The sequence below is a fragment of the Simochromis diagramma genome, unplaced genomic scaffold, assembly GCF_900408965.1.
Source record: "Simochromis diagramma unplaced genomic scaffold, fSimDia1.1 OVJJ01000604.1, whole genome shotgun sequence".
In the NCBI taxonomy this organism is placed as follows: Eukaryota; Metazoa; Chordata; class Actinopteri; order Cichliformes; family Cichlidae; genus Simochromis; species Simochromis diagramma.
In genome coordinates, this window is record NW_024387416.1 from 440,766 (window position 1) to 452,902 (window position 12,137).

Sequence of the window (12,137 nt, forward strand, 5' to 3'; positions counted from 1 at the left end):
TCGAAAATCCCCCCCGACGCCCCGGACAGAACGTGAAAAGTGGACATGTCCGGGGAAAAGAGGGCGATTGGTCACCCTGATTAAAATAATGTTTCCCATGATACGTCGTGGCTTAAATTCTTAGAAAAGCTACAGTATCTCCACAGTAAAACTGAATCTCATTGTAGAAAAGAGAGCACAAAATGTTTTTTATTTTTTTCTATTCTTAGTAGATTTCCAGGAACTTAGTCAGGCATCCCCTCCTTCTGTCCACACTGTTAAGGAAATGTTTGTCTTCTAATTTTTTTCTGGATTTGTAGTCAGCCATACTGACTTCTGTGTTTTATGTTCCTTTCATGATATGGCGGGTGACAGGATCTGTACAACATGGACGTAATAGTTACAGATTCTGGCTATCAGGGAAAACTGATCAAAACATACTTTACAAGCTAACACAGTATGCACATTTAATAAGTGTGCACAGAGGCTGCCCAGAGGCAAAGGCATAGCTGAAAAGACACTGCTTAAAAAAGGCTTCAGTGGCTTAGTAAAAAATAGAGAAGGCTTTATTGCAGCAAAATGTTGTCTCTGAAGGCAGCGATCTCTGAGCACAACGACTTGAAAGGACAGAAAGGAAAGAGAACAAGCTCGCCCATTAAAAGAAGCTTTAAAAAAATTACTGGTATTGTCACTTAGTGTGACTTTTTTGTGGCGCGGAGGTGGGGGTAATTAATTAGAGCGAAAAGGACTGATCAAACTGAAACAAAGCACCAAACCTCTCTAGCCCAATTAGAGCGGGTCAATCTGACCACAAATTGCTCATTAGTGATCTTAGAGGAAGATCAAAGGGCAGCGAGAATAAGGGAGGAACACTCTGTATCAGTAAGTCCAAGGAATGGAATGACCTGGCTCCAAGCCCAATGAGAGCCACTTATCCCACATCACTCAAAGGGGTGAAGTGCATTGCCCTGCCAAACACTGATCTACTAGGTTTACAGACAGTTTTTACAGTTGACATCTAGCAACATTGTTCATCCTCTGATTTTTTTTTCTTTTGGTAATACAGGATAAAGATACTAACTGTTGATTTGCAAGGAGTTTGCTGGAATGCAAAGAAAGGGTGTGGAAGAGTTACAGGCAAAGCAAGACATTGTTGAGTCATCTGACTGCAGTGCTCACTGAGCGGATTGCAAGATCCACGGGAGTCCTCCCTCAGGGATCCACCGCTGGTCAATACATCGGCGATGTGTCATGATAGATTTTTGTTTTGGGCTTAATATCAAGCTGGCATTTTAGCCATGAGTCACTGATCCAGAAGAAGGTACTAGATAATCTGTGTCTCAATACTCCTGCTTTTGGTTGTTGAATAGCTTGTTACAGAAAAGTTCTCTGGTTCTTGATGCAGTGCTTTGACATATTGGGAAACAATGGGAGGATACTGGGAAAAATTTTAAGCTTCAGTTTCAGCTTGTAGCCTTGCATAAAGTGTGGAAACAGTAAAGAAACAGCTGGTCTGGCTCAGAGAAAAGGTAACTGATCTCTAAAGACAAATAGTTATTATGCAAAGGCTCGTGTTCTTGATCTGTTTAACAAAAAAGAGTGTAAAAATGACACTTTATGTTATAAGAGTTACATATTGGGCTATTACATGCTAATGATCTGGCAGCAGTGCAGCAACAAATTTCTTACTTTTTGTTTGGAATAATAAAATAAGAATGAAACAATTACGGGCTGTACTGAAAGGCGTAGTCAAGCGCTTTCAAGTGGTCGGTAAGACTGGGGAAGTGCTACAAAAATGCCTTTCCATTTTCACTTCCACAAGAGCCGCCAGCTGTTTTCACACATGTATCCCTGGCCTCAGCTTTCCCAGACATTTCCCAGTGGAGATGCATGTATAGGAAGGCACAAATGACACACATTGTGTTGCCAGATCCCTAGCACAAAATCTGTGTGAAGTCTGATTCCTGAAGCCCTCTCCTACAGACAGCTAAACCAAACTCGAGTGCTTTCAGTAGTCTCCTGTTGTGTTTTACATGTGAGCCGAGAAGTCTTCGGACATTGTTGAGACCTGATTCTGAGGAAATTCCCCAGCAGGGCTCATTTAAAAGAACTTCAGGGAAGGTGGTGAAATATCAAACCAATATAATAAGGTAAGAACTGAGTTATTAGTAGGTGCCTGTTTTTTTTTTTCAGGTTCAAACAGAGCTGGGTTAGATGATGTTTATGCTGATCCACTTTACCGGCTCCCGATTGATTGTAGCTTTCAAGTATTACTCCTAACCTTCTTCCCCCGACTCTTTAACAAGATTAATATGCACGCTATTTCTGTTTTTATCAACTCTTAAAGAAACAAAGCTTCTCTGAGCAGCCTGCCTGACATTGTTGCTTTTTGCTAACCCAGCAGCCCCTTAGATAACACAGAGATATCTTCATGTTGGGCTGGACCATGTCAAAGCTTGCTGACATGTTACCCAGGACACCGTGACCAGTCTGTCTCCTGCCGGCTCCTCTTTCACCCCCCCCCCCCCCCCCCCCACACACACACACATCCCCAGTGTGTCTGTCTGTCTTTATATATATTTGTGTGTGTGTGTGTGTGTGTGTGCTTTTATGGTGGTGGGCACCCTCCCTCTCCGAGCATCAGACCACACAGCTCAGCCCTGAGACCTGTCAAACACAGCTGGGACATCTCCCCCACCCCGCTCTCTCCGTCACCCCGCCTCAACTCCTATCCCATCCTCTCCTCCGCCTTCCTACCTCTCCTCCCCCTCCTTGCTCCCCAGACTCGGGCTGGAAGCTTTGATACAGGGGTGTCGAGAAGCAAAGGGGAACATTTCCATTTTTATCTGCTTCGAAGGCTCCGAGACCCTCCTCCCTCTCCCATCAGCCGCTTCTCATCAGCATAAAAAGACTCTGCCGTGTCCCTTCTTCGGCGCGCGCGCTTCAGACGCGGCGTAATTGATACAGACGTGATCGGGGAGGGGAAAGAGCAGAAATCTGTACGACCCATCCACGACGACTGCTTTTTCCTTCTTTTGTTGCCTTTGAGGTGCAAGTTCAGCAAAAAAAGACAGACTCTCTCTCTTTTCTGCGCAGGCTGTCATAAAAAAGCGAGCTCCTGTCCTGTGCAATAAGTGTCACGCAACATATAGTCAAAGTCCCCACGACGGAGCTGCTGTCAGCTCCTGAACTTTTCACGGCGGAATACAAAGTGAGGCAGTTGCTCAAAATAAATGTTTTGAAACGGTAAAAACAATTCGAGGCTGCCTTGTCACCTGATCGCCGCTTTTAAGGCTGTTCTGCAGCCCTCACCCTAGACAAAAGCAGGCAACACCAGTGACATTTTTAATATTTTAACTTTTAGTATTTCTCCTGTTGTTGTTGTCGCAACATTATTCCCACACCTCCAGGGTTTAGCTGTTTTGTTGTTGTTGTTTTTTACCCCTGCACCCTGAGGTTATAAGTGAGCTCACCGTGAAGTGACGCAACTAATCACGTCCCAATCTTGAGCACTTTACAGGTGTTATCTCCAGTTCCTCTTTTGTTTTCAACCTGCTCACTGTAAATCCACACGGAGACGGGCTATAACTCTGAGAAGAACCGTTCGGCTGAAACGGCAGAAGCCCTCCGAGGCCTTGAACTGATGAACTGAGAGCCACGTGAAATTTATTAAGCAGTCAGGTTGATAATTGTCTGTAACTCCTGCTTTGCAGACAATGAATTTTGCTGACTTCTGCGTTTCAAGAGGGGAGAAATACTCCTGAGTGGGCATGCCTTTCTGGGTGACAAGTCATCTTATGCTCACCATGTTTGCAGTGCAACTTGGTTAATAAGTCAACAGGTTATAGATATACAGTAAAATCAGTGACTTTAAAACTGTGGTGCATAAAACTATATGGCAACATGAAGACGCATTTGAAAAATATACTACGAGTAATATCTGCTTCCTGATCAGGGTTTAACGGTTATACAAGGCTGCTCATGTGTCGAGTACCAATATATAAAGACCCCATATAAAAGACTGTCTCACAATCTCACATGCCTCGTGTATACTTTCAGTGGCACAGCAGTGTGCTGATTTGTGCTGTTTCCCCGCTGCAATAAAGTTTTGGCTTTGAGCCTTGGTGATTCATTTTTATATGAGGAGTTTTCATCTTGCAGTCCTAAAAGCACCTGTAGGTGCGAATGTGAGTGAGACTTAAAAGTGTTGGTCACTGTGAGTGACTAGAACATCTCACATGTATAGATGTGTGTGTGGGGGGGGAGAAAAACAATAAACATGCATGTAGTAGTACTGCTGAGTGCTGAATCATTTCAGCTGAATTTAATCCCCAACAGCAACCTTGAAGTCAAATTTTAAAGTCATAACATGCAGTTCCTCAAATGTCCACTTGAGGCTGATTTCAAACGTGAGTCAGTCCCTGTAGACTTCTAGTCAAATGGCCCAAGTTTACTGCAAAACTAAACACATGGTTAAAAACAACATATTTTCCCTACATAACAACTGTGCAGAGACTGAATTTTTAAATACATTTGATCAGTTTACATTGTTTTAAAGTTAAGTGTGTGGTTGACTAGGCTGCTAGGTGTCAGCCAGGCTCCATGAACTCCTTTTGACCTTTTGTCCATGTTTGTAGTGTTTGGAGCCTTTGGAGCATTTTTTATACATTTATCCAGTGATAGTGTGGATTATCTTAATTGTACAGCCTTTTGTATGTTATTTTTGGACTAATTAACAAGTACCTGTGTCTATGTGATTAAACCCTTACAACCTGTGGCTGCACCCATAAACATGAATGTAGCTTCTGTCTCTGACAAATAAAGCCAGTGCAGAAAGTGCCTTAAATCTGCTTTCTATTGAAAGAAGCCAGGTGGTGATAGCTGTAGTTGCAAAAAGACTTCCTGTCATACATACGTTTATCAGAAAAGAGCTTTCTGCTCTGACCTCTGAGTTTATAGGCTAAGTCACCCGTTTCAATTCATGTTGAATAATAAATTAAGACTATTTTGTAAACCTTGTTCATGTTTTGCAGTGGAGGATTATGCTTCATAACAAAAGCCGACGAACCAAAGTGTGATGTCACGGTGTTTGATGCCATCTTTTATATACAGTCTGTGATTTCCCCAGATACTTTGACTGTGTTTTTAACTGTGTCCATACTTTGTATATGAATGTTCTCAAGAGGTCTAATAAAGGTCTGGACATTACCAAACACAAAGACTTTCTTTTTGAAAGACTTTTGAAAAAAATATTCTTTATACACAATGTGAGGAAAATCAGTTTTTCAATTTAGATTCATTTGAAGGGAATAGTTCTACTTTCTCCTGGCTTTATGCTTAATTGGTTTCATATAAAGTATCACAACTTAAACATACAGCAGATGTGTCAAACATAAAGCCCAGGGGCCAGAACAGATCCACCAAAGACTCCAATCTGGTTCAAGTTCCTATGTTTTTTTCACAGTAAAAACAAACAAACAAACAAACAAACAAATAAATAAATAAATACAAACATAACCACATTTCTTGCGCAGCTAACAGAACTTTTTGTGTGATTTTATTTTTTGCACATATTTCTTTTTTTTTTATTATTAAAACAAAAATGGGGTTAAATGTGTGGTTAAATTTCTATAGGCTGACAGGAAGAGGAGCTTTAGATCAAAGTTAGCTGTACGTGGCCCACAATGTAAAATGAGTTTGACACCTCTGACATTGAGTAAATATATAAGAAACACACACTATAAGAACATGCACGTGTAATAAAGGCCCAGAGCAGCTGATGAAAAACAAAACAAAGAATAAAACCAGGACATATAAGAATATGTGCTGTGGTGACAGATATAACATTCATGTGGTCCAAAGGGTGATTGGTACTGATTTTCCACTGAAGCTCCTGCAGCACTTGATAAATCTTGATAAAGCCGAGCAGAGGGTGCATCCCACCCAACCAACACCAAACCCCTCCCTCCCCTCCGCTCTCCGCCTCCCTTTCTTCCTCCCCTCCCCTGCCGCACGCAGGAGATGGGTAGAGAAGTTTGCTCGCGGCGCGGTCCGGTGAACATTACTGTATTTCATTTGGGGAACAGCAACAGCAAGAGGCTCTGGAAAAATAATACTAATTAAAAAAAGACGAAAAGTAAGGCTTTCCAGAGAATGCCGAGGAATATCCAACTCAACAGCAACATCAGCCGCAGCGAATTATTGTAATTATATATATGTACATATATATATAAAAAAAATTAATGAGGTTTATCCGTCATCATTGATGTGGCCAAATTAGTGGGAAGTTCGGGTCAGTAGGGGGACAGCGGGCTCGCGCGCGGACTGTCGGAGGGGGTTTTGAATTTGTGGGTCCTGGAGAAGAAGCGCAGCGCGAAGCAGATTCAGAGAGAGCGAGAGAAGAGGAGGAGGGGGAAACAAGGAAAGAAAAGAAGAGCCGTCCGAGTGAAAGTGAGAAAGAGTCCCGCTCAGAATGAATAACAACAAACCCGAGAAAGAAAACGAGCCGAGTGAATTCACCAACCACGAGGAGGAGGTACGTATGCGAGCCCGAGGTGCTCGAGCGTCTGTCTGTGATACTGTGGGTGGCTCCTTGACCCGTAATGACATCCTCAATAAAAACCGAGTCATGCTAACAGCGACTGCTTCTTTTCCTCCACTCCTGTATTCATTAAGGTGTAGCTCGTATGCTGGTTTGTTTGTTTTCTGTGCCGTAATCTGGTTTTACCTCATAAAAGTTTCCAGTGTTGCTGTTTACATTATTAGACCGACTGTATGGTTCGCTCATAACAGCATCTATCACCGGTTTCCTGCAGGTAATGCGCTGTTATTGCACTGAATTCTTCACCTGTCTTCACTTTTACGTTTCTCCTCTACTTTTCTTTAAATTGTATTGTAGCCTTGTTGAAGTTAGCCGTCATTTTTTTTTAAATTTAAAAACAGCAGCAAGAACAGGGAAGGGCACGAAGCACTGATGAATCACTAACTAGCAAGTCTCGAATAACTTTGAAGTCAGGATTGTGTTTTTCCTGGCTGTGCTACGGCATTGCTAGCTGTGTCTTACTGTACAATAAAGCCAGACTTCACACAGCACTGGAAAGCAGTAGTAAAGGGAATTCAGAGCCAGGGCGAATTAGTTTTCACTGAAGCTGAGGGAGCAATTGAAGTTGAAACAACTGCCGCTGCAACATGTAGGTAATAGCAGGTTGTAACAGAGAGCCCACTGCATTACAGTGGAGCAAGAATAGCCTCTTCTAATTACATCTAAACACAAACAGAATGGCTTTGTTTACCCCCCCCCCAAAAAAAAAAAAAGAAAGAAAAACATTTGGTGGAAATCCATTTAACGTGCTCTCAAAGTATGTTTCCTCTCTATCGTGCAGGATAATAGCCTCATTTCTTCCCTTTCTCCTCTGTAAACATTGCACAATCCGGCCCAACAATATCTCCTCTTTGGTAAATAAGCCTGTAACGGCTCTCCTTGCATGAGGCGATTTTCTTTGGCTCAGATGAATCTCTCTTCAAATGACAGACTTGTTATTTCAGAGCTCTGCACATCCGCAGTCGAGTGATGTAAGGAAGGTGTATCAGATTATATCAGATATTTCTCTTGGAGCAATTTGATTAGGTCTCAGTGTAGCGTTAGACACTTTGTAACTGAATAGTGAGATGTAGCCAGCCTGATGTAATACCATATTTGGTCCACTGTTGAGGTTGCTATGGATGCGGGGGAACTGCTGTAGCACCACACAGATGAGGTAAAGACCAAAGAGCTGATTTCTTGAGGTTAGGGAGTTTGAGTTTAAAGCTTGTGTCACCTTCTCCTTTTACTAACAACCCGTCAGTCAAGCAGGGCTCTGTAACCAGTACACGGCCCTGAGGGTATTCTTGTTATTGAATCTAATAAAAAACAACTACTCCGTGTAAAATGAACATATTCAACAAAAGAAAGATGACTACTCAGCACCAAAAGATGTCTGTGTATGACCATCTAACTGTACAAACTGCAAATATGTCCAATTAAAAGTCTCATAAGTGGCAAATACTCACATTTCAGAAGCTGACGCCAGAGAAATACTTGAGTTTTTTGTCTAAAGCACCTTCTTAAGCACCTGCCTGTTTTGAATTAAGTTGAGCACAACACAGCTATAATTAAACCAAAATAGGGCAAAACACAAGAAAAACACTTGATCTGTTACTATCGACACAACCTTTTTGTAGCTGAAATGTTTAGTTGCTCATTCTCATGAGCGACTGATCATATTAAAGCACGAAAGCTTTCAAAATGTGAGGATTTGCTTCTTTTCTTTTTGCTTTCGTGACACTCGGTTACAGTCACGCCGCTTACGGATCATTTTTGTAAGACTGAACAGTTAAATGAGGACGTCAGATTATTCAAAGATCTCAACTGCAGGATAGGTCTACGAGGAAATAAGCTGTGTTAGCTGCAGCTGTAGTTCGCCAAAGACACAAGGCTTCAAACTTCTACCCAGCTATTAAAAATTCTGTGATGTCCATAAGCTCAGAGATGAGGTGCAGGTTGTGTAAAAGGCAGGCAGACAGAGACCTTAAAAGGAGACTAATGGCCAGAGAGATCTAATGGTTTTGGAAATGTTTGGAAGCCATCCAGACCGGCAGGGACTTACATTTACTTGGGTGAATTAACGTTAAGGTCAGACAGCACCACTTTATCTTTTGTGGAACGGTGTGTGTTGCATGCAGAGGAGCAGGGAGTTTGTCACACGCGCAGATACATATTCAAGCTTTTTGCAGGCCCGTGCGGATGTACTCAGACTAATTCACGCTTTGACTTAGTTTGACTTGTCTTGGGGGGGTTTGCATGAAAGTCTGGTCTGCACAAATGTCCCTTCACCTGATGCAGAAAGCATAAAAATGCCAGCAACAGCACCACAGAGGTAACCATAAACTATAACCTCAAGAGAGCCAAAGTTTAACAGCCTTGCTGGTATGACTCTCACATGCTGAGCAGCAGCAGCTCTCCGCCCCCCCTCTTGGGCAGTGTAGTATGTGACTCAATGGATCACTGATTCGCACCGGTAAAGCACTGCAGCGAGCTCGGCTCCTCGTCCCCGCTTCATTGCTCAACCCCACATGCCGTCGTCTGTGTACACGAAAGCTCGACGATGCTTAATGTTTATCTTCTGCGGACCGCCGCTCACCAAACATGGTCTTGTTGCAGGCAAGGTATGCAGGTTTCGGGGGCCTGGCAGCATCTAATCTCATGAGCCGCTCTGATAAGCGACATTATCAGGTGTTCTGGATGCTTTCGCGTACTGTGGCACTTCACTTCGCCGATGCTGCCGAGGTGACACGCCGTCACCTTATTGGTGAATGTCAAAAGATAAGAGGTTGAACGAGGTCCGGTTTCCAGACCTTGTATGGACAAGACACCTGGAGCGGGTTTTCCAAAGCTTGACTCGAAGATGCTTTTAATAGATCGGCCTAGCGTGTTTTTTCTGTAGTCTTAACCGCGGCGGCGGCAGCGATGTGGAGTGTACTCAGAAAACCCCGAGTTCAAGTGATTAATTCCAGATGTGTTATCAGGAAGGAGACGGTCCATGACAAAGGGGACACACTGAAGAAACAACCCAGTTCACCTCAAATTAATCCCATCAGTTTATAAACGATTAGCTGATTTATTGATCAGTCGGATACCTGATTGCTGGGAAAATAAATAGAAGTTGGAATCCAGTGACTGTGAAATTTTCCGGAGACGTTACTAAATCTTTATTAATTGCTATTTTTGAGCATTTAGGCAATGCAAAAAATCTTTATACTGACAAATGGCATGTTATTTACTGAAGTGAGGCAGTTATTTGTGTGCAACCCTATTTGAAAACCACATGTAAGCACAATGAGCACATTTTAGTGATTTGCAACACTGATTATCTGTTAGTAATTAAGGCTATTAACTGAATAAAGTCTTCTGGTCTTCTGTTACTGAGAAAGGACCATGTTTGGACTTATAGACAGTTTATGAGACAAAATCCTCTCTTTGTTACACGTAACCTTTGGCTCCGGGACCTGATGGGGATCTTTCGCCTGGATTTTCTAGCACTTGGTAGGCAGTTCACTGCAGAGAGAAAAGGTGAATGTATGACTACATGGAATGCTTTGTAGCTGACCGATTCACCCAATGAAGATTGACCTTTCACCTCTTTGATGTCAGTTGCCCTCCAGCTAAAGTGTATTTACTTAAGTTGAATCTCCCCACACCAAACTTGGAGGTCCACCAGCCAACCTCTTGCCTTTTGACAAATGACTGAGCACAGAACATCCCTCTTTTTATTTGTTCCTCCACAAGGTGAAACAGTCTCTTACTCGAAATCGTAGTTTACATGAAAGCGGAGCTGTCTCTCCCCCGGATGTAACACTCCAAAGGCAGCAGAAGTATGAAACTTGTCAGACATCTGTTGATTCTTGTTCCCAGCTGATCATAAACATTTAAGTGGATCTTTACAAGTGCCCGAAGAGAAACCGAATATCACTCAAGCGGAGTTCAGCAAATGTGGCGTATCTCCCTGGGGTGTAATTGGATTGTGCTTGGCCTGCTTTGGGTATCTAACAGGCCCTCTTCAAATAGCAGGTCATGTGGCCACCGTGACCTTTTCCATGAAGAGATGTAGGTGGGGAGCTACGCTGCTGGAGAAGCACGGTGAAGCGGCTGAAGGCCGGTGCCAGTCTGTAAGCGCGGTGGCGTGGGCATGTGTGTGGTCTGTACATGCGCATGTATCTATGAAAAGGGCACAAGGATATATTAACTCTCTATGACAAGAAGCATGACCAGAGGGGAGTATAGAGGGTAAAGTGGCCATGATAGGGAAAAAACATCCAAAGGATTGTCTGTGAAGTAGCCTATGTCAGACAGATATATAGACATATACACGATAAAAAAATCCCTATACAGGCTCAGGCAAGCAGTAAAACCTTGCTCTATCTACCCGTCTGATAGTTTGGCGTTTATTTATAAAAGCGCCAAGGGAATTGTCATCTTATCTTAGCCGTTTGTCAGCTGCACGACAAGAGGTATTTGAAAAGACAACAACAAGGCTCAGCGTCAGGAGCAGCCGGCTGGCAAAAGAGCCTGAAAAACAGATGTGAGGGGAAAAGACAAAAGTCAGAGATAATAACTGTATCCAGGTGGATAATTATACATACCTCTATATGTATATTACTCCTCTTTAAAAAACTTACCTGTCACTTGCTTTGAAATAAATCACATGCTGCACAGCGGAAGGAAGCGTGCGCTTTTTTCCTAGACAGCGCCAGCCATTTTGTTCTGCTTGGTAATACTGTGTTTATGCACTTCATCTGTCACCTCTGATTAATATTGCTTACTCATGAGCTATAATTATCTGCCTTATTGTATACAGTATCCCATCTTTGTCTCTTTGCACCTGCCTTCGCTCTCCTTTTATGCTCTCCACATTGTCTCAGCTCAGGTGTTCGATAAATTAAAGGGAAACAAAAGTAATTAGGGCCGTACGATGAGGCCGTCCAGTGCTTTTTCTGCAGTAGGCCGCATTTTGCTGGAGTGGTTTTGATCCAGTTTAAAAGGAAGGGTCGTTCCCAATCGATGCAAAGTTGTTCTGAGTGATCACCTTTATGCTGGGATGAAACCTTTCTATCCTGAAGGCAGTGGTCTGTTTCCTTCACAGGCCGCGAGGGGTTGCCGATGATGAAAATTATGTCAAGAATGGCATTTGATACCCTCACTAGAGTTCCAGAGACTGGTACAACCAATGCCAAGGCTGGCAGCACATGGTGGCCCAGCGCATTACATTTTTTCTTTATTTTGTGCCCAGCCACCAGCCCCCCCTCCTTCTCTCCTGCTCCCTCTCTACAGTTTTATCTCCCTTCCCCTCTGTTTCCTTCCCTCCGTCCTTTTCTATGTCCCACCCTTTTTCTTTCCTTGCTACCTCCTTATCGTACTCTTTTCATTTCCTCCCACATTCCCTCCCTCCACCCCAGTAACTGTTTATAATTTCTCTCTTCTTCTGCACTTTCATAGCTCTCCGTTCTTTTTACCCCCCCTCCCGTGCACCCAATTTAGTCCCACCAGACAAACTGCTTATCCCTTCTCAGGGCCATGGACTCTTGACGCAGAGATCTCTGAACATAGGGACCATTTATGGACA

General features: G+C 43.1%; 1 protein-coding gene across 5 annotated transcripts in view; it reads left to right on the forward strand.

Annotated features, from left to right (window-relative positions):
• Positions 1-12,137, forward strand: part of rbpms (RNA binding protein, mRNA processing factor) — a 53,231-nt gene that overhangs the window by 7,325 nt on the left and 33,769 nt on the right. For 2 of the 5 annotated variants that reach the window (XR_005693259.1, XR_005693260.1), the window contains exon 1: positions 5,994-6,514. Coding sequence is in view for 3 of the 5 variants with exons in the window: in XM_040012349.1 (XP_039868283.1) it covers positions 6,452-6,514 (63 nt within the window). In the remaining 2 variants the exon portion in view is untranslated. Of the gene's footprint in view, positions 1-5,993; positions 6,515-12,137 lie in introns of those variants that run through there. The other 3 variants (XM_040012350.1, XM_040012348.1, XM_040012349.1) reach the window with 2 other exon arrangements.